Source organism: Miscanthus floridulus, chromosome 18 (genome assembly GCF_019320115.1).
Source record: "Miscanthus floridulus cultivar M001 chromosome 18, ASM1932011v1, whole genome shotgun sequence".
NCBI lineage: Eukaryota > Viridiplantae > Streptophyta > Magnoliopsida > Poales > Poaceae > Miscanthus > Miscanthus floridulus.
Window position 1 is genome coordinate 131,572,709 of NC_089597.1, and position 20,963 is coordinate 131,593,671.

At 52.4% G+C, this 20,963-nt stretch overlaps 2 protein-coding genes across 2 annotated transcripts; one reads left to right on the plus strand and one right to left on the minus strand.

Annotated features, from left to right (window-relative positions):
• The first annotated feature begins 14,010 nt into the window (after positions 1-14,010).
• On the plus strand, positions 14,011-17,408 carry LOC136521666 (probable methyltransferase PMT24). Its single transcript, XM_066515422.1, has 7 exons — positions 14,011-15,457; positions 15,546-15,695; positions 15,805-16,075; positions 16,161-16,271; positions 16,376-16,823; positions 16,903-17,097; positions 17,180-17,408. Exons 1-7 carry the CDS (start codon positions 14,072-14,074, stop codon positions 17,397-17,399), a joined length of 2,781 nt encoding a protein of 926 aa, XP_066371519.1. The 5' UTR covers positions 14,011-14,071; the 3' UTR covers positions 17,400-17,408.
• A 507-nt stretch (positions 17,409-17,915) lies between these two features.
• On the minus strand, positions 17,916-20,430 carry LOC136521667 (uncharacterized). The gene is made up of 3 exons (XM_066515423.1): positions 19,992-20,430; positions 19,289-19,395; positions 17,916-18,666 (listed from the first exon to the last, which is right to left on the minus strand). Exons 1-3 carry the CDS (start codon positions 20,406-20,408, stop codon positions 17,925-17,927), a joined length of 1,266 nt encoding a protein of 421 aa, XP_066371520.1. The 5' UTR covers positions 20,409-20,430; the 3' UTR covers positions 17,916-17,924.
• Positions 20,431-20,963: the final 533 nt, after the last annotated feature.

Sequence of the window (20,963 nt, forward strand, 5' to 3'; positions counted from 1 at the left end):
CCCATGCACAAGTGGGTCTCCGACGTGCCTCTCGGCAAGCCTCTCCCGGATGCTCCCCGCCGTCTTCACTATCAAGCTTCCGGCTGAAATGCCACGGGCCTTGTTCCCTCCGATACACAGTGGCGGCCACACCACAAACACGGTTGGTGTGATCTCGCAAGACTTCAAGCCCCTCTGATGTACAACAATGGTGCACGCAAGCGCCGAGTGGTAAGAGGTATGCAAACCTCACTAAAAACTAGGCCTAAACCTAGAGCAAGCACAAGAGCGATGGTCTAATCAACCTAAGCACTTCGCAAAGCACCTACGCTAATCACCTAGTGAATCACTAAGCTCTATGCAAGTGGAGATCACTAAAATGGTGTATCAACACCCTTGGTATGTTTCCTTAGCTCCACACACCTCAAATGGCTGGTTGGGGGTTGTATTTATAAGCCCCACTGAGAAAGTAGTCGTTGGGGATGAAATCCCACTTTTCTGCTACTGACCGGACGCTGAACTCATCCTGACCGAACGCGTCCGGTCGTCCCGACCGTTGGAGACACGAACACTTGATCGGACGCTGCCAGCGTCCGATCACCTACCACCGGATGCGTCCAGTCGCAGTTTCGCCGCTCTGGAACCTCTCTGTACTCGACCGGACTCTGCTGTCCTGCGTCCGGTCGACTTGCCGCCAGCGTCCGATCATGCTTGTTGCCGAGCCTCTTGATCGGAGCGTCCGGTCACTTTCCTTCAGCGTCCGGTCCAGAGTCTGGTCACCTTTGTGAGCTCATTTCTTCACGATCTTGCGTACGGCTTGGTTCCTATCTTTATGCTTGGACTTTGCTTGATATCTTGGGTCTTCTCTTGTGCTTCTAAGGTCTTGCTTGAGGTGTTGATCATCGGATCATCACGTCGCCTTTGTCCAAGTCACGTCTTGCATCCTATTGAACTACAAAACAATCACTTGCAAGTTCATTAGTCCAATTTGGTTGTGTTGGTCATCAAACACCAAAATCCAAAGTAAATGGGCCAAGGGTCCATTTTCCTTACAACCACCACCGTTTCCTCTTCCTTCTTCTTGCTAAGCACCTTCGTGCGCCCTGGGGTTTCTAGGAGAGAGGAGAGCAAAGCGAGGGAGAGGAAAAACTTATAGATCTGCTCGTAGATCCGTGGTGCGGTGTCAAACTAGAGGCCTTCCAACGTGGATGAGGAGGTGTTGGTTGCCTTTGCTAAGAAGGGGCTGCTCCCATCAAAGGAAGTGGCATATTGGAGGCTCCCACGGTGGGGGAGGTTGTTGTGCAACCCCAAGCCAACGAGGTCATCTCCTTCCTTGCCCTCCACTAGGGTAGGCTTGGGTACCCCACGCACTGGTTCCTGCATGGGATCCTCAACGAGTGGGGCCTAGAGTTGCCATGCCTTAACCCGACTAGGGTGCTGCACATCGCTGGCTTCGTCATCGTATACGAGGCCTTCCTTGGGATGGAGCCGCACATGAACCACTTCCGACAGATCTTCAGTGGGCGGGCCTTGTCCAAGGGGAAAAGGCCTAGAATTGCTCCGGTCGGCGGGTTCACCCTGTAGAAGCGGCCTAAGCCGTTAGTCCCCTACCCGGCGTACTCCGCCAGTGACTCCAACCGGGGATGCCATGGTGAGTGGTTCTACATCAGGAACCTAGTGGAGGTACCATTCCCGACGTTCACTGGGGAGAGGCTGGAGAGGAGGGAAAGCTGGTCGTGGGGTCCTACCCATCGACAGAACAAGCTAGAGATAACTAAGATGGAGCTTCGGAGGCTCGTGCGGCATGGCATCGATGGGTTATGGGTCTTCCATACCTTCTTCTACCGTCGGGTCGCCCCATTGGTAGAGAGAACATGGCCAATGTGGGAATACTCCGGTCCAATGGATCCTGACCATGCATCGCCGGTGGAGTTGTCAAGAGATGAAGTCTAGAGTTATCTCGATCGGGTACTGCAGTTGGGGATGATGCGTCCCTCGACGGGACACCTGGACCTCTCCATGCCATGAAGCTGTCCGATATGGTATACTCCTTTCATGTGACCTTTTTCCTTTCTGTTTTGATCTTTAGATCCATTTTAAGCCGCCTGTTCCACAGGGGTTCGTGGGGTATAAATCTCGGCCACATCTTTTGAGAGGGGTGGAAGGCGTGGCTTGGCAAGCTGCCCAGAGGGAGGACGCACTTGCCAAGAAAAAGAAGAAAACCACGAAGGTCCAGATGAGGTTTGAGAAGGAGGAGATCAACCGGTGGCTCCACGGTGGCGAGAGACAGAGCGACGTGGAGGAGGAGCTCGAGTCAGAGGACCCGATGGAGTCAGGCGATGACGTGGGTTCCTCGAAGGATGAGGGAGACGAGGGCACTGCCATGACCTTGGTGGAGCACCGCGCGCCTATGGCTGCACCTGTCAGCGGCGGGCGCGGTACGGAGACACGTGGTGATGCTCTAGAGTCAAGGAAACGTGCCACAGATGATGATGCCACCGGCGAACGGGAGGCGAAGCGGGCGTGGTCGCCGTGCCCTTTGGAGGCATCATCGGCTTCGTGGCCCCCTACTCTGAGTGTGGCAGAGCACGCTGGTCGGTCAGGGGGCGTGATTGTTCCCCTGCGTCTTCGGGGTCGACGAGTGTGCGCGACCCCCAACGGGTAGATGCCCCGCTAGTTGCTCTAATGGTTTCGCCATGAGCTGGCTACCACGTCCATTTGTAGGCCAAACGGGGAATGGCTGGGTCACCCCCACCCTCGGTTGATCCGAGGGGGCGTGGGTCGCGACCCTCGAGCGATGCTCGTCCAGTCAGCTCGTCGTTAACTGGTCGGGGCTTCAAGGTTTTGTCGCTTTGATCTGGGTATGTAGTCATGCTTCCCTTTGTTCTCATAGTTGAGTTTTTGAGTGTGACTAACCTATGCTTGTGCCCTTTTTTGTAGTGGCTAGGAGCCGATAGGGCTAGGGATCTCCCCACCTCCCATGCAAAAAGAGTGGAGACCTAGCCTATGGTGGGTTGCGATGAGCGAAGGGGGAAGTAGGCTGGTGGTGGTGCAACCTTCCTTAATCGGGGTTGTGTCTTCCTGGCTGGTCATGAGCATGGAGGCGGCTGTGATGGCGGCGATCCCTGTGGTGTCGGTAGAGGCTGGGTTGGGGTAACTCTTGCGATCCCTCCCCCGCTGATTGCGGAGGAGGAGAGGAGGGAACATGGGCTCCCTGTCTTGCTCGATGGAGGAGCGCATGGTTTGTCTGCCTAGTCAGAGCTAAAGGGAGCCGGAGGAGCCATGGCTAGGCTAGAGGTAGAGCAGTCATTGGTAAGCCATCGAGTCCTAGTGGTGGACATCCCCTTCGATGGCGAGGAAGACACCGAGGTGGAGCTGCCAGCCATCTCGCCGTCCTAGGAGTCGATGATGATCTGGTCATCGCTTGATACTACGATGGATGGATCTTCCGGCTGGTCAGGGGCGACCCATGAGCTGGTGTGGCCTTGCCCTGGTGAGCCAGGAAAGGCCCGGTTCGTCCTTCATGACGAGGAGGAGGTGAAGATTTGGCACCTACTCGGGGAGAGAGGACTGTCAATGGAGTTCGATCTCGCCCTTACCAAGGCGAAGCTCAAGGAGGCCTTGAAGAGGGTTGAGCTCGTCCATCAGGCCATGATTATTGACCTGCCATGCGTTGTAGAGGTAAGTTTTCTGCATTCCTAGTGTTGTATTTGATTCCTTGGCATTTAAACGGTTGTCTCAGCATGCCTGCTTCTTGTCTCGCAGGACCTACAGATGATGTTGATCTGTAAGTCCCGGTTTCTCCGAGAGGAGCACGGTCAGATGGAGCAAGAAGCGGTGGTGTTACAGCGGGTCAACGAGCTTAGGCAAAAGCTAGAGTCCACCTGCCGTGAGTCCCAAGACTGGGCGGTCGAGGTGACGAGAGCACGGGCGATGGAGCTACGTGCGGTCGAGCGAGCGACTGCTGCCGAGCAGAAACTCGATGTGGTGAAGGCCCACTTGGCGGAGATAGAGGCGGTGCTCAGGAAGTCCTTGGAGGCTCTAGAAGCGGAGCGGAAGGCCTGGTCGGACGCCTAGCGGGAGGTCATCGTGCTCCGAGGGCAGATGCTTGGGGTAAAGGAGCCGAACACTCGGTTGCTCGAGGGGGTGACCAGTCAAGAGGAAGGGCTTTCCATTCTCGAAAACGCCCGCCTCAGTATGTACTTGTTCTGCTCTGAGTTGATGCCTTGAATTTTTCTTTTCCTTGCTCCAGAACTGGGCGAAAAGATCGGCTCTCTAGAACAAGAGCTGGAGATGGTCAAAGTGGCGGTCGGTCGGAGCGTGGAGCTACTAGCCCAGTCCCTTGAGAAGTGACGCTCTCTTAAGGGAGAGCTCGTCTAGCTTCGCAACATTGCGTAGGTGGTGGTCTCTGAGGTGTTCGAGTCAGGACTGAGCACCAGTACACCTGCCGTCCTGCTAGCGGAGGTCCCAAATGAAGTTTGGGCGCTCATCTTCGATGGCATGTTCTACGGGACGCCGGAGGTGCTGACCTCGGTGGCAACCCACTACCCTGATCTAGACTTCGCAACCATCTGCAAAGGATATGCCGACGGGTGGAGCGTAGACAAGATCCATGTGCTAGGGGAAAGTTCTGTGCCGCACGCACTGATGGTCGTTGAGTAGGTCACCGCATAGTGGGTGATGGAGGCTCGTCGTTCGACTATGGCCACAGATGTGCACCGGGAAGACATCGTCCAGCCTACGAAGGTTGCGGAGGCTGGCTCGGAGGCAAGCATTTTCCCACCCCCAACCGAGCCAAATGTCATCCCAAACACAGCCAAGCCGAGTGTTGTCGTCCCGACCTCGATCGAGCTGCCTTCATCCTCGCCAACTGCATCGTCAACCGACGCCGCCGGCGGGCCATAATAGAGTTAGAGTAGAAATTGTCAGTTTATGTAAAAGATGATTTCGTGGGGGAGCCCCCGTGTGAACAATTTTGCATTCATGAATATTTTAAGTTTGTTTTGTGATGAAATCACTTGTGAATGGAAGCTTGTCCCATTTGCCCTTGTTTTTATCCTGGCGTAGCTTTGTTTTTTGTCCTTTCTTTTTTGCACCTGCCCGTTGACCCGTAGGCAGCAACCTTAAGAACCCGGGCATGGCCCGTGAGGCTCAGCTGCTCGTATCTATAGGTCATGGTGGGGTGTGATTGGTCGGGAGGCTAAAGCGCAAGTTACGTAGGATAATCAAAGGAACGAGATGCCCTTTCGTTTGGGCAACACACTTTTGTTTAGGAGAAAAGTGTTACTACATGATAGTTAAAAATGATAGTAAAAAGGGGGATGGTATCGCACCCCTGTGGAGCCCCTGAGCGACCTAGGCCGAGAGTGCTCGGGCTGGGGCGCTGTAGGAGCAAGCATTGAATGGAAATAAATGGTAAGACCGAGCTTTAGGAAAAGAAACGACATAACTGTTCGATGTTCCATGTGTTGGTGAGAACGTTGTTGTTGTCGTCCTTCAGCCGGTAGGCACCCGATCGGATCACCTTGGCCACCGCATACGGTCCTTCCCATGGTGGAGAAAGCTTATGTTTGGCCTTGGTTGACTATGTCCTCCAGAGTATGAGATCATCGACCTTTAGGATCCTCCCCCTGATTTTTCTTTCATGGTACCTATGGAGAGTTTGCTAGTAACGAGCGGAGCGAATGACGGTCATCTCACGAGCCTCCTCGAGCAGGTCGACCACGTCCTGCTGAGCCTCCATAGCTCGGTCTTGATCGAGGGCCTTTACTCTTGGGGTGCTGTGATTAAGGTCGGATGGCAACACTGCTTTGGCTTCATATGCCCAGAAGAAAGGGGTGAACCCCATGGATCGGTTTGGGTCATTCTTAGGCTCTAGAGAATTGTTGGGACCTCTGCAACCCATCGCCCGGCATACTTTTTGAGTCAGTCAAAGATACGGGGCTTGAGTCCTTGGAGGACCATGACATTGCCTGTTCGACCTGACCATTAGTATGTGGGTGTCTGACCGAGGCCTAATCAATCCTGATGCCATATCCATCACAGAAGTCTAGGAACTTCTTCCCGATAAAGTTTGTTCTGTGGTCGGTGATGATACCGTTAGGGACACCAAACCGATAGATGATGTCGAGGAAGAACTTGACCGCCTCTTCCGAGCGGATATTGGCGATGGGCTTCACCTCTATCCACTTGGTGAACTTGTCCACCACCATGAGTAGGTGAGTGAAGCCACCCGGGGCCTTTTTGAGGGGTCCGACCATGTCAAGGCCCCAGACCATGAATGACCAGGTGATGGGGATGGTCTTAAGCTCCTACGCCGACAGGTGAGTTTGTCGAGTGTAGAACTGGCATCCTTCACACCTACGGACCACCTCCTCTGCATCTCGTAGCGTAGTGGGCTAGTAAAAACCTTGGCGAAAGGCTTTCCTGACCAGCAACCTTGGGGCTGCGTGATGTCCATAGATTTTAGCATGGACTTCGAGGAGAAGTTGTTTCCCCTGGTCGGTCAGGATGCACTTCATGAGCACTCCCGACGGACTTTACTTGTAAAGTTCGTTACTAATGGCGACGAACGTCTTGGCGTGTCGAGCGATTCATCACGCTTTAGTCCTTTCTGGTGGGAGAACCTCCTCGAGGAGATAGGCAAGCAGTGGTGCTCTCCAATTGGCTAGATCGAGTGCCATCATGGTGATGTCACTAGGCGATGTTGCCATGGAGGCACCAAGGTCGGAGCCCCCGAGCGCTCGGTCGGGGTCAGGGCACGTTAGGGGGTCGGAGCCCCTGAGTGCTAGATTGGTGTTGGAGCGCGTTTGGGTCAGATCCTCTTAGATACGGGCAAATGGTTTGTGGAGGTCGTTTACAAAGACCCTATCGACGGTTGGTTCCCATCTAGCCACCACTTTTATAAGGAAGTCAGCGACGTCATTGTCCTTTCGAGGGACTTGATGCAGTTCGATCCCTCAGAACTTGTCCTCGAGCTTGCGCACCTCCTAGTAGTATGCCGCCATGAGAGGGCTCTTGTAGGAGGACTCCTTCATGACTTAGTTGATGACCAACTCTGAGTCACTGTGGACATATAGCCATGTGGCACCGAGCTCAATGATGATGCGTAGTCCATTGATGAGGGCCTCGTACTCCACGGCATTGTTCGAGGCTAAAAAATGGAGACGGATCGGTAGCGGAGCCTGCTCTCATCCAAGGACATCAGAACCACTCTAGCTCCTAACTCGGGTGCCATGATCGACCCATCGAAGTACATTGTCCAGTACCCATGGGTGACGTCTAGGTTCGGGAGCTAGACTTCCATCCATTCGGCGATGAAGTCAGCAAGAGCCTGAGACTTAATAGCGGTGCGGGGGACATACCTGATGTCATGGCCCATGAGCTCAAGAGCCCACTTGGACATTCGGCCAGTGGCGTCACGGTTACAAATGACCTCCCCAAGTGGGTATGAGGTGACGACCATGACCTTGTGGTCGGTGAAGTAGTGTAGGAGCTTCCGAGTCACCATCAGCACGACGTACAAAAGCTTCTAAACCTAGGGGTAGAGATTTTTGGCATCGGTGAGTACCTCACCGACGAAGTACACCCATCATTGGACCTTCGGGGGGTGTCCCAACTCCTCCCTCTCGACGATGAAGGTGGCGCTCACAATGTGGTTGCTTGCCATGATGTAGAGGAGGAGGGATTCTCCCCGTTCAGGAGCGACGAGGATTGGGGCTGATGTCAGTGATGCTTTGAGGCTTTCCAAAGCCTGTTGTGCCTCCTTTGTCCAAATGAATGTGTCTGTCTTCTTGAGAAGTTTGTAGAGAGACATCCCCCGTTCGCCTAGTCGGGAGATGAACTGGCTTAGGGCGGCCAAACAGTCAGTGAGCCTCTGTACACCCTTGACGTTGCATATAGGGCCCATGTTGGAGATGGCCGTGATTTTTTCAGGGTTGGCTTCGATGCCGTGCTCGGACATGATGTATCCGAGCAGCTTCCCCTTCGAAACCTCGAAAACACATTTTTCAGAATTCAATTTGATGCTAAACCTTTGGAGGTTCATGAATGTGGTAGCCAAGTTTGCGATCAGGTCGCTAGCTTGAGCCATTTTCACCTCTATGTCATCTACATAGACGGCGATTGTTGGTTTTGGCCGCTCAACTTGATCAGGTTGGTCGAGTGGGTCGATTTGGTCGGCGAAGCATCACTGCATGCACCATTGATGGGTGGCACCAGCGTTCTTCACACCAAAAGGCTTGGTTATGTAACAGTATGAACCATACGGGGTGATGAATGAAGTCGCGACCTGGTCGGACTCTTTCATCATGATCTGGTGGTAGCCTAAGTAGGTATCTAGGAAGGAGAGGATTTCACACCCTGAGGTAGAGTTGACCATCTGATCTATGCGTGGTAAAGGGAAGTGGTCCTTTGGGCATGCTTTATTGAGCTAGTATAGTCAACACACATTCTCTATTTCCCATTCTTCTTTTTTTCACTAGAAAAGGATTAGCTAGCCAGTCGGAGTGGTATACCTCTTTGACAAATCTGGCTGCTAGAAGTTTGGTGATCTCCTCGCCTATGGCCCTATGCCTCTCATCATCGAAGTGATGCAGGCGTTGCTTGGTGAGCTTTGAGCCTAGGATGACGCGTAGTGTGTGCTCAGTGACCTCCCTCGGTATGCCCGGCATGTCAAAAGGCTTCCACACGAAGACATCACGATTTGCGCATAGGAAGTCGGTGAGTTCGCTTTCCTATTTGGCTAGGAGCTTGGTCCCGATCCATACCATCTTGGTTGGGTTGCTGGGGTCGATCTCCACTGCCTTGGTTTCCTTAGTTGGATGGAAGGTGCTTTAGGAGGTCTGCCTGTTGCGGTCGGGGACTACTAGAGTCATCGAATTCCTGAGCTTCGGGAGCTTGGTGGAGTTGATGACAGCAATGGCGTGCTCGTAATGCTCGTGGCCGCACGTGTAGGCGTGCGAGAAGGTGCTACATATGGTGATGACGCCATTCGGCCCTGGCATCTTTAGCTTGAGGTAGGTGTAGTTGGGGATCACCATGAACTTGGCGTAGCATGGCCGCCCCAAGATAGCATGGTAGGACCCTAGAAAGTCCACTACCTCGAAGGTTAGGACCTTCGAGCAGAAGTTGGCGCGGTCGCCAAACGTGATGGGCAGGTTAATCTGCCTGAGTGGGTATGCCGGTGTCCCTAGGATCACGCCGTGGAAGGAAGAGCTCACTAGGCGGATCTCCGACCGGGGGATACGCATGGCATCGAGAGTGTCGACATAGAGAATGTTGAGGCTGCTACCTCTGTCCATCAACACCTTGGTGAGGCACTTTCTTGTAGATGATGGGGTTAACGATGAGCGGGTAGTGACCTAGTCGGGCAACGTGGGAAGGATGGTCTCTCTGATCAAAAGTGATTGGGGAGTCCGACCAGCTAAGGAAAGAGGGGATGGCAGACTCGGCGACACATGCCTCTCTGTAGCGTACCTTGTGTTGGCTCTTGGAGTGGATGGCGTCGGATCCCCCAAAGATCATGAGGCACTCCTCGGGGTCGGGTAAGCCATCTTCATCCTTGCCCGCCGTGCCTCCTTTCTTGGCCTCCTCCTCCTTGCCTTTCCCTTCCTTTGGCCTGGTGGCTTGTCGTAGGAAGCGCTTCAGGAGCTCATAGTCCTTGTAGAGGTGTTTGATGGGATAGTCATGGTTGGTGCATGGACTCTCCATGAGCTTGTCAAAATGGTCGGGCTGGCCCTACTAGGAATCGATAGTTTGAGTGTCAACAACAACAGGATCATTTTCAATAAGGAGACTGTCAGATTCCTGCTCTTGCATAGGTGTTTCCTTAGGAAGTATCTGGCATGATAAGAAGTCAGATGAAGGATGAAAATTGAATAAAATTAAAAGTTTTGAGAAAAATACTTCGGTAGCATTAGGGGTAAAATGGGAGAAGTCACATCTCCTGCTGTCTTGGAAGCATCGGTTGTTTCAACCAAAGTCGGCTCCTCTTGGGGATCGACTGATGAAGGTCTAGTTGATGCCGAATCAAATGCCTAGGACAACAGTTCCGCACCCAAGGTCGATTGGGATGTAATGGTTGATAGCTGTGAAGAAAGAGGATTAGAAGTTGAATATCATTTTGAGGAAAAGATGAATTGTTTACCTAGGCAGCTGATGGTCTCATTCTGTGAAGTCTTTTCCCAGTAACAGTTTTCTAGGTTGTCCCTTGGGTTGTCTTGCATTTTGAGGATTAATACGTTACGATTGTAGGGACAGCTTGAGTTTTCATCAGCTTGTTCAGTGGAGGTGCAACTGATCCTATTCTTAAAACTAGGCATGGTGGCTGATAATCTATAGGACGCCCCTCCTTGTCAAAGCTTGGGAGATCGAATTCAGTGTCCTAAAAGGTCTATTATAACAGTTGGTAGGGGAACTCATCAAGTAATTTTTCTGAAAAAAGAAATGGTAAGTTACCTCACTATTAGAAGTAAACTCTCCATCCAGAGCTATGCATCTAAGATGGACCGGCCCACAGAAGAGGTGGGAGTGCCATTCTTGACACCAGGAATCAAAAAGATTGGAAAAGAAGTTGACTCTTGTCTAGTCGTGCAAGTAAAGAGAAGGAAGATCTGATCCTAGTTGAAAAACTCTAGAGGCTTCCATTACTTCACTAATGCCCTCTCTTGGCCTCAATATATCCTTGAAGAACAGTTGAGGAGGCAGTTGACCAAGACTAAACTAATGAGCTACAAAAGAAGGGTTGTAAAACTCATAAGTTGGAAGGTTGCCTGGAAGGAAGGAACCTGTAGATATTTTGCCGCGACCATGATGAAACTCGGCTGGAAGAACACAGGGCTTGATGAAAGAATTGAAGATTGCGGCCATCATTTCGTCTAAACAGCCTGATTCAAATTGAAATTTGAATGGGAAGATCAGCTCATTGTTCTCATCCTCGTCATAGGGTAGCCAAGTCAGGGTATCTGCATCAAACCAATAAAACCTTTTGAAGAGATGCCCAACATCGACAGCAATTGTTATGGTCGATGCAGCTTCACCGTAACTCATACACTGTCGGGTTCTTCCTTCTTCGCCTCTATATTCCTCATCAAAGTTGGAGGAAGGAAAGCTCAGGTTTCTGAGATCAGGCCTTACAATCTTGTGCATATACAGGTTCAGCCATAACTGTATCAACTACCAAGGGCCACTAATAGTATGCACGGGTTCGTTCTTTAGTAACTGGGTAGCTACCTGGTGCATCATATGATAAGCAGCTCCTAACAGATACTTTCTAAGAGGAATATCCTTGCCTACTGCCAGATGCTCTACCATAAGTTTATGATTGTAAGTCGGACCACAAGATGACCCACAGAAGATGAATCTCTCTGACCACATGTTCAGAAAGGCCACATATTCTCTTTCGCTGACAGTTGATTCGTCTCTAATATGGTTTAGAATGTAGCTTGCCCATCCTATGCAGTCTGATATTTTGGCTAATTTCTTAGATCCAGCACTTAAGAAGTCATAAGGCTGCATCGATCCTGTTATTCTAAGACCGGTCAGCATATGCCGAAGATGGTGGAAAGGTGGGCCATCCGATAACCAAAAGCGTGAACGCACGACATCTCTTCCCCACGGACGACGCCAACTGTCAGCGCGAAATGTGGCCAACAAGTAAATATTTATAGTTTTGTCGTATGTTATGATCGGATGTGGCCTAGCACACGATGACACAGGATTTATACTAGTTCAGGCAACGTGCCCTATATCCAGTTTTAGTCGATCGGTGACTTTATTCCTAAGCCCAGGTGCTCGAAGTTTGCTATGGGTTTACAAACAAGTAAGGAATAAGAAGGAGGATGTTAGAGGACCAGTTGGACTCTGATCCAAATGGAAGAGAGTGATGGATGCTCAAACATGCGCTAAGTATTGGAGCATATGCTCTGTGTGTCCGAGCTTATCGGCTGTTGAGAGTGTGTAGACTGTATAGCTGTCGAGCTCTAGAGCCGTCGAGCTATTGAGCTGTTGAGCTGTTTTTTAGCCGTCCTCCTTTTAGGAGAGAGCGCATCCCCTTTTATAGATGAAGGGGATGACCTTACAAGTCAAAGACGAAAAGGGAGAGAATGTGTATGTGTGCTACCTAGTCTTGTTGCCCACGCCATCGGGTACGGCATGCCATCGCCCATCTTACTGTTCATAACATGTTGTATCTGACAGGCTACACAGTGTTCGGCCATCTTACTGTTCATGACCTAGCAGGCTACACAGTGTTCGCTAGGGACGGCAAACGACGACGCCCACAATATTGTTTGTGTCCTGACGCGTCTGGAAGGTGTTCGTCTGTTATGGCCTGGCAGCACCGTCCTGCAGGTGAGCAGGGCATGGCAGGGTATGGTCCTCGATATTACGGTTGACTTGAGCGCCTTACCTTATCTGCTCCGTCTGCTCCCCGGGCCCACACCGAGCAGGCGTCCTGGTCGGTCGTTCTCAATCGGCCACGACCGTGTTGATCGGGAAAGAGAGACGAGCAAAGGTCTGACATATTCCCGGTCGGAGGAACGGGGTCAGAGTCGGACTACGGTCCCACCTCGGCCAGGCCTTTTGGTCGGGGCTCCGACCAGGTCTCGTGGCCGGAGGTGCCGGTCGGGGACTAGATCATGGTCTTGACCTGTTATTGTGTATCTGGGCCAGCCCAGACGCGCGTTGTCACTACGCCGCCTGCTGGATCAAGTATTGCAGGAAAGCGGGTTCATTGGGGATCCCAGGTTTATGAATCTGACACAGGACGACAACATGCACATTGGAACCGGTAATGAGCTCATCGGTGGATGGCTCGGTTGTGGGCTCTACATGGGTGGTGATGCTTTTTTTTATTTGCAAATACAGGCACTGTAGCCTGCCTATGCCATCTCTGGTTAGTAGGGACCATACCATAGAGGCGGACACAGGTGTCGCCTCTGATGATTTTACACTAGTGAGAGTTACTCAAAATTTATTTGTTTAAGTTCTTATTATTTTATTGCCCATGTAATGAAACATAAGAACATGAAGAATTAAGAACTAAAATATCTTAGAACATAGCACCAACAAATGGATAACACTTTTGGTATTAGATTCATATTTTTCTTATTTAAAGTAAGATATTTTTGTTTTTTCTATGAAATTAAAATTTTATTATATTTAGAAATTTGGAAATAACCTTTGAAACCAATTAGAGGACCAAATTTGTCCACTTTGAACTAATGGAGGATGCTTGGTACCTAGTAATTTCATAATTTAGGGTGAAAATAAGACTGTCGTGCAAGCTGAAAGTTGAAAATAAGCTTTTTTTTTTACCTAAAGAATATTCACACCTTGAATTGGACATGGACTAGATGGTGGAAAACTCTAAGAAGTGCACCCCTTTTTGTTTTGATTCTCTAGAAGATAATTTAATGTCTTACACCATGTGTCTTGCTATACCTTTTTTCTTCTCTGTTTTATGTTTCTAGATGTGTACTGTGTTGGTTTTCAAAATATTTTCTTTGTTTTATCCTTGTGGCAATGCAATGGGACGCCTAGGTGTTTAAGATGGTGTTAGGATTCCTCCCATGGCATCCACTACTATACTCATTTTGTCAACTAATCTTGACACTTTTTTTACTTTCATTATAGGCAAGAGTTTGGTACTTGGTTGGCAAACCACAACTGTATTTGGCTACACTTTTTTTACGGAAATTATTCATTATGTACCTATCAAAAACAATTCCTTATATAGAGAAAAACATGGTGTGGAGGCAGATGATGCGAAGGTGAAGGGCGTAAGAAGAGGACCTGGACAGAGGCGACCGGGCGACGACGACGCGCCATGCATGCGACGGAAATGCCACTCGTCCGCTTGTTAAGCAACGCAGCTCATGGAGGCCCCACATGTCATCCTCACGTCTGACCACCCCCGACGCGCCGGGATCACCCCATGTTCCCGGGATTACGCGTCCCGTCACTTGTGTGTTTGCCAAAAAAACGAGCAAACCTAATTAGCCATTAACCCCACCACGTCCAAACTTTTTTCTCTAATCATCAAACTACTCGACCGCGCGCGCGCCAGGCGACTCCCATCTGCTACCCCTGCATGCGGGACCGATCCATGGCCGGGGGCGGTGCCCGTGGCTCGCGCGCAGGCGGCGCGAAGCGCGGCGCCGCGTCGTCCTCGGCGTCGTCGGCCGCCGCCGCGTCCGCCTGCGTCTACTACGCCACCACGGCGCTGCTCGTCGCGCTGTGCGTCTCGGGGGCCTACTTCCTCACGTCCACCTCCTCCGCCGCCGCGGCCGCCGACGGGGACGCCGCCACGGTCACCGCGTACCGCCACACCACGCGCTCCTCGTTCGCGTACGAGGTCACCAGGGAGCGGGCCGCACCGGCGCCGCCGCGCGGGGTGGAGGCCCGAGACACGCCCGCCGCGGCGAAGGCCGTTGGGGCCGAGGAGGAGCCGCGGCCCGACGACCTGAGCGCCGTCGCTGAGGTGGCAGCGCTGGACGACCCGCACGCCAGGCCTCACGAGGAACGTGTGTTGGACGAGGCGGCGGGTGTGGAGGAGGAGCACAGGGTCTCCGCGGCGGGCCTGGAGGATGTGAAAGGCGAGGACGGTGGCCACGTGGCCGCCGGAGACGACGAGGCCGCCAGCGCTCGCGGCGGGGAGGAGGAGGAGGAGAAGGAGCGAGAAGCAGCCGTGCTGGAAGAGAGCAGCCGCGAGCAACGAGAACAGGAGCAGGAGCCGCAGCTGGAGATGCCGCACGAGCGGGCCCGGGCCGCCTTCGCTGCCGTCGAGGAGAAGAACCTGGACGGCGGCATCGAGGAGGAGAGCAACGCGGGGCAGAGGCAGCGAGAGGAGGAGCAGAGCGCGCTCGAGGAGCAGCAGGCCGCTGCCGGGAACCAGCTGCGCCGGGAAGCGCAGGAGGACCCGCAGGCCGACGGCGGCGACGAAGGGACGGAGGAGGAACAACGAGGCAGGGAGCAGCCGCAGGGCGAAGAGGAGACGCGCTCGTCGTCGGTGTCGGGGTCCAGCGGAGATGCCGACGGCGTCGATGGCGACAAGCCGGCCGTGTCGGAGTCGGAGCACACGAGGGGCGCGGACGGAAATGCCAGTCAGGACGACGGCCTCAGCGTCGAGGACTCGCTCGTCGCCGAAGACCGCGCCGAGGAGCAGAAGGCGTGGGCGACGCAGGCCGACGAGTCACACCGGGAGACGGACCGCCGCGAGGAGGGGGGCGAGAACGACGGCAACGGCGCGGAGAACGGCGGCGGCGAGGAGCACGAGTGGCGGGTGTGCAACGTGAAGGCCGGAGCCGACTACATCCCGTGCCTGGACAACGAGAAGGCCATCAAGAAGCTGCGGCCGGAGAACTTCCGGCGGTACGAGCACCGGGAGCGGCACTGCCCCGACGAGGGCCCGACGTGCCTCGTCGCGCTCCCCAGCGGCTACCGCCGCCCCATCGAGTGGCCCAAGAGCCGAGACAGGGTACGTCCGTCCGTGTCTCTAGATCCCCATGCGGCAATGCATTGCTGACTCGTGGCCGTTCGTCGTGCCGGCGGCGACGTACGTGCAGGTATGGTACAGCAATGTCCCGCACACGAAGCTGGTGGAGGTGAAGGGCCACCAGAACTGGGTGAAGGTGAGCGGGCAGTACCTGACCTTCCCCGGCGGTGGCACGCAGTTCATCCATGGCGCGCTGCACTACATCGACTTCCTGCAGCAGGTACCATGCACCACCAATGGCCAATGGACAGGCCATGGTTTGTCTGTTTCGATCGCTCCGGTAGAAATTGTATGTAGGGTAAGGAGGTTACTCTGCATTGTTTGGCCAGTCCGTCCGCGCCATCGCGTGGGGGAAGCACACGCGGGTGGTGCTCGACGTCGGCTGCGGCGTGGCCAGCTTCGGCGGCTACCTGTTCGAGCGCGACGTGGTGACCATGTCGTTCGCGCCCAAGGACGAGCACGAGGCGCAGGTGCAGATGGCGCTCGAGCGCGGGATCCCGGCCATCTCTGCCGTCATGGGCTCCAAGCGCCTGCCTTTCCCCAGAAAGTCGTTCGACCTCGTCCACTGCGCGCGCTGCCGCGTCCCCTGGCACGCCGACGGTGCGCCGCGTCGCCGCCCCCATTCCACTGTGCGTCCTCCGAGATCCCTTGCTGACGATGCCGAGATTGCCGTGTCCCCGTGCAGGTGGCGCTCTCCTCCTCGAGCTGAACCGCGTCCTGCGCCCCGGCGGTTTCTTCGTCTGGTCCGCCACGCCGGTGTACCAGAAGCTGACGGAGGACGTCGAGATCTGGAAAGGCACGTAAAGTTCCGACCATTCGCCGCCATACCATGAACCGATCGATCAGAGCCAGCTGACAGGAAAGGTGGCTAATGGAGTTTCTGTTCACCTGCACGTACAGCAATGACGTCCCTGACGAAATCCCTGTGCTGGGAGCTGACGTCGATCAAGAAGGACCGGCTCAACGGCGTCGGGGTGGCCTTCTACCGGAAGCCGACGACGAACGAGTGCTACGAGGCCAGGAAGCGGCAGCAGCCGCCGATGTGCGCCGACGACGACGACGCGAACGCCGCGTGGTACATCCGGCTCAACTCGTGCGTGCACCGCGTGCCGACGGGCCCGTGGGAGCGCGGCGCGCGGTGGCCCGCCGAGTGGCCGCGGCGGGTGCGGACGCCGCCGTACTGGCTCAACGGCTCACAGGCAGGGGTGTACGGGAAAACGGCGCCGGAGGACTTCACGGTGGACCACGACCACTGGCGGCGCGTCGTCGACGGGTCCTACCTCAACGGCCTGGGCATCGACTGGTCCAGGGTCAGGAACGTCATGGACATGAGAGCTGCATACGGAGGGTAATCACTGTTGCTTACCACTGGCCATGATCAGCTCTGACAATCGTGCTGACGCCATGGCTGCCTCTCTCTGTCTCAGCTTCGCGGCTGCGCTCCGGGAGAAGAAGATCTGGGTGATGAACGTGGTGAACGTCGACGCGCCCGACACACTGCCGGTCATCTTCGAGCGCGGGCTGCTGGGCATCTACCATGACTGGTGCGAGTCCTTCAGCACCTACCCGAGAACCTATGACCTCCTGCACGCCGATCACCTCTTCTCCAAGATCAAAGAGAGGTCAGTGGGCAGCAACACTAGTCTGTCTGTCTCCTTCGCATCCTCTTTCTAGCTTGATGATGCACATGGCCGTCTTCTTCAGATGCGCGGTTCTGCCGGTGGTGGTGGAGGTGGACAGGATCGTCAGGCCGGGGGGCAGCATCATCGTGCGCGACGAGGCCAGCGCCGTCGGCGAGGTGGAGAAACTCCTGAGATCGCTCCACTGGGACGTGCGGCTGACCTTCTCCAAGAACGACGAAGGGGTGATGTACGCCGAGAAGTCAGATTGGCGGCCGGAGCTGCTCGAAGAACCGTTGTTGTAATGACCACCATTTGTTCATTTCAGATCGGCAAGCAGTAGGGTTCTTTTCTCTTCTTGCGTCCATCAGCATTGATAGTACTGTACATGGTTTTGTCATTGCTGCAGCAGTAGTATTAAGTGTGTTCATAACCACCAATAGAGAGAATTCTAAGCCTGGTGATAGTTTACAGATTCCTGCTTGTGTACTTTGCACGCCAGAGGTTCTATGTAATATATGCGCAGCAGACCATGTGTCATGTGTGCAAACATGTTGGCCTGCATAAATGCGGTAACAGAGCTTTGCGAAGTCTGAGAACGTGTAATGGTGTATTGGTGTATCAAAATTTACATGTCAGCTGTTACAACATGAGGTGAGCCGTTGTATTGTAGCTGCTCAAAAATATACTAATCGAGTAACAATCAAGAGGTTTAATTGTAGTACAACAATATCTTCCAGTCTGTACTATAACAGGTCAAAACTTGGCACACTAGGCTTCAGTTTACATCTATCACCTACAATAATGATAGGCTGCAAATATCAAACCTGTCAAGCATTGCTAGAGGCTAGCCCATCTAATGTTGTCTCTAGTGCACTCTCCTTTCTGTAAAGTGGTACTCTTCCACCGAGCTCCTTCAGCCTCATTACCATGTCATGCAACCATTCGAAGGTGAGTTTATTCTGCTTATTGAGTTCCTCCCTCACCTCTGGATGCACCCTAAACCAGTCCCCCAACATCTTGTGGACATGGGATCTAACCATTCTCCATGGCACAGGGTACTGCTCACACAGCTTCAAATATTCAATCACTAGATCAGTCTGGTCCAAACCACTATCTCCATTCTCACCACCATCTTCTTTCCATTCCTTTGTCCTGAAACCAGCAAAAAGTGCTGGGTTTTCTAGAAGAGTTTCAGCTGAAAGCACGCCATCAGCACCAGTATGTTCCAGGCAGTTCTTCACATCCTCCATATGGCGAATGTTTCCATTTGCAAGAACGGGTACTCTAAGAGCATCCTTCACAGCCTTGATGGTATCCCAGTCAGCTCGAAATTTCTTCCCATCTTTTTCATCTCTTGTCCGACCATGGACAGCCACAAGAGAAGCACCAGCTTCCTCAAGCATCTTCGCATAGGCTAATGTGTCTTCCAGTCGTGGAAATACGCGAATCTTAACTGAGACTGGAACATGAAGATTAGCTGCCAGATTCTGCACAAGGGATTTTACAAGGGGAAGGTTGTCCATGAGAAATGCTCCATAGTTACCCCGTCTTGCAATACGCTGTGGGCAACTGCAAGGCAATATATTAACGCAATTCAGAAGAGTATGGAACCATATTTTCAAGCAATACTACATATGGGGAAATGATATATGTTAACTAGAAATGTACCCATGGAAGATTCAACACTAGTGCTCTAAGCAAGCAGTTAGCGGCAGATAAATTTAAAGTAGCAGGTTTTGAGTCGAGTGTGCAGAGAATGGCCTAGCATGGTTTCATCACGTTAGCATCACCTGTGATCTTGTGTAGCACTAACATCACGCTTGAGGCACCACTAACAAGGTTACTCAACGACTTTGTCCAGGACAAGGAAACAAATAGCCGGCTATAGGTGCCGCTATAGCCAGCTATAGCTGTTTTAGGCAGTATGACACTATTTGTACTCATGTTCAGTTTAACCGTTTAAGCCGGCTATACCTAGATCTTAGCCTTAGGAGAACCCTACCGCTAAATGCCCATAGCTGTCTATCTATTACACTGGTCCAGGGCAGATTATTTTTGTAGAGGAGTATACGATGTTTATGTCAGTAAATTATTTATGCCATCCCAGAGGTGGAGTAAATTACAATCAAGCACTAGATAAGTAAATATGAATTAAAAAATCAGTATACCAGCATAAAGAATTGCACATTACCCAAAATTGATATCAACATAGTCGCAATATGGTTCCACCATCTTTGCAGCTTGTAACAAAATGTCAGGATCATTGGCACAAAACTGAACAAAAAGTGGGCGGTCCTCCTGTATAAGGTGCAATGGACATTACATTCCAAGCAAGATAAATACAACTCATAACCAAAAACAACAAGCTCTGCAAAATAACATAAGAATAGACCAAATCATGTAACTGTCAACCGAATCATGTAACTGTCAAACGACCCTAATGTTCAAACAATCGTTACCAAGCATAACAATTCTTTGCTTCACCGGTCCAAACATGGGCCTAATACTTCAGTAAATTCTGCCCATCCCGAACTACCACTTAAATCTGGAAGTGTGCGTACCCAGTGCAGAGAGCTCCCGCACTGTGCGGGGTCTGGGAAAGGGTGTTAGTGGCAAGCCTTACCCTCGCCTGTGCAATGCGAGGAGACCGCGACTCGAACCAAGGACCTTCCGGTCACAGGCGGTAAGACTCTACCACTTAAATCTGGAAGTGTATTAAAATCAAACTGCAAAACTGTCTAAACATATCTGCATCTACAGAAAAGCTATTCTTCTACCAGTCTGGATTGTAATGGCAAATTAAGCATAAGGTATACCACAACATCATCCACCTTAAGTTAAAATCACACCCAGTTGCTACGGTAGCGGATCGGAAGCTCCTATGCATCAATTACCTTGCACGTGGTGAACTCCATGGACCTGTACTTCTCGTTCTCGGAGAAGATGCGGGAGTGGAGCATGGGCGTGTACGCCGCGTCAGCGCCGTAGCGGCGGCACAGCATGCGGAAGGGGAGCTCGGAGTTGTCCACCATCGGCGCCACCAGCAGCCGCGGTGACCCCAGCCGCCTCCAGTGCGCCCACGCGCGCTCCACCCGCTCCTCCGCGGACACCGGCGGCGGCGGGAGCGGCGGGGCCGGAGCGAGGTCCTCCGCTTCTGACCCCGCGGCGCTCGCGCAGAGGTCCTCGTCGGGGCCGGCGGCCGTGGCCAGGTGAGCGGCGGCCGGGGACATGGCGGCGAGGGTAGGGTTTAGGGAGGAGCGCAGGCGGCGGCGCGGGCTCGCTAGGAGAGGCGCGAGGCGGCGCAGTGGCATGCGGTTGCGGACTTGCGGTGGCTCCTCGGATGTGGGCTGGGTTGGGTTGGGTCGGGTCGGGTCGGGATTTTGTCTCGGGGGCCACGTCCGGTTAGACAATAGCTTGCTTTTAAGTGGATTTGAAAGCGGTTTTTTTTTATATTTAAAAAATACTGTAAATATTTGATATTTTTTTAAAATCACAGAAATTCTCTTTAAGTTTTTAAAAGTTTCAAAAAATAGAGGTAGATTTGGATAAAAATCTAAATTAAATATTTAGTTCTCATGAAAATATATCTACCCCCTTTCAAAAATTAGATTTAGCTCTATAAAATTAAAATATTTTGAAAAAATCTGTAAATTCCCAAAACATTCTAATTGATGTATAAGTGTATTTTGAAAACTTTCCACAATAAAAAATGTAATACGCAACTAGAATTAATGTGTTTAACGTTAATGTATGTGGCATCTGTGTTAGTTGCATCTCATATTTTTGTTGTGAAAGGTTTTTAAAACATACTTAAACATCAATTAAAATGTTTTAGGGATTTTTGTTATTTGTAGAGCTACATCTAA

Excerpts from the sequence above, each read along its gene's own strand:
- LOC136521666 (XM_066515422.1), top strand. The coding sequence starts at position 14,072 with ATGCGGGACCGATCCATGGCCGGGGGCGGTGCCCGTGGCTCGCGCGCA. Across the intron at positions 16,272-16,375 it reads GGACGTCGAGATCTGGAAAG|CAATGACGTCCCTGACGAAA; the intron begins GCACGTAAAGTT and ends CTGCACGTACAG. Across the intron at positions 16,824-16,902 it reads ATGAGAGCTGCATACGGAGG|CTTCGCGGCTGCGCTCCGGG; the intron begins GTAATCACTGTT and ends TCTCTGTCTCAG.
- LOC136521667 (XM_066515423.1), bottom strand. The coding sequence starts at position 20,408 with ATGCCACTGCGCCGCCTCGCGCCTCTCCTAGCGAGCCCGCGCCGCCGC. Across the intron at positions 19,396-19,991 it reads TGGAGTTCACCACGTGCAAG|GAGGACCGCCCACTTTTTGT; the intron begins GTAATTGATGCA and ends CACCTTATACAG. Across the intron at positions 18,667-19,288 it reads TATGTTGATATCAATTTTGG|TTGCCCACAGCGTATTGCAA; the intron begins GTAATGTGCAAT and ends ATTGCCTTGCAG.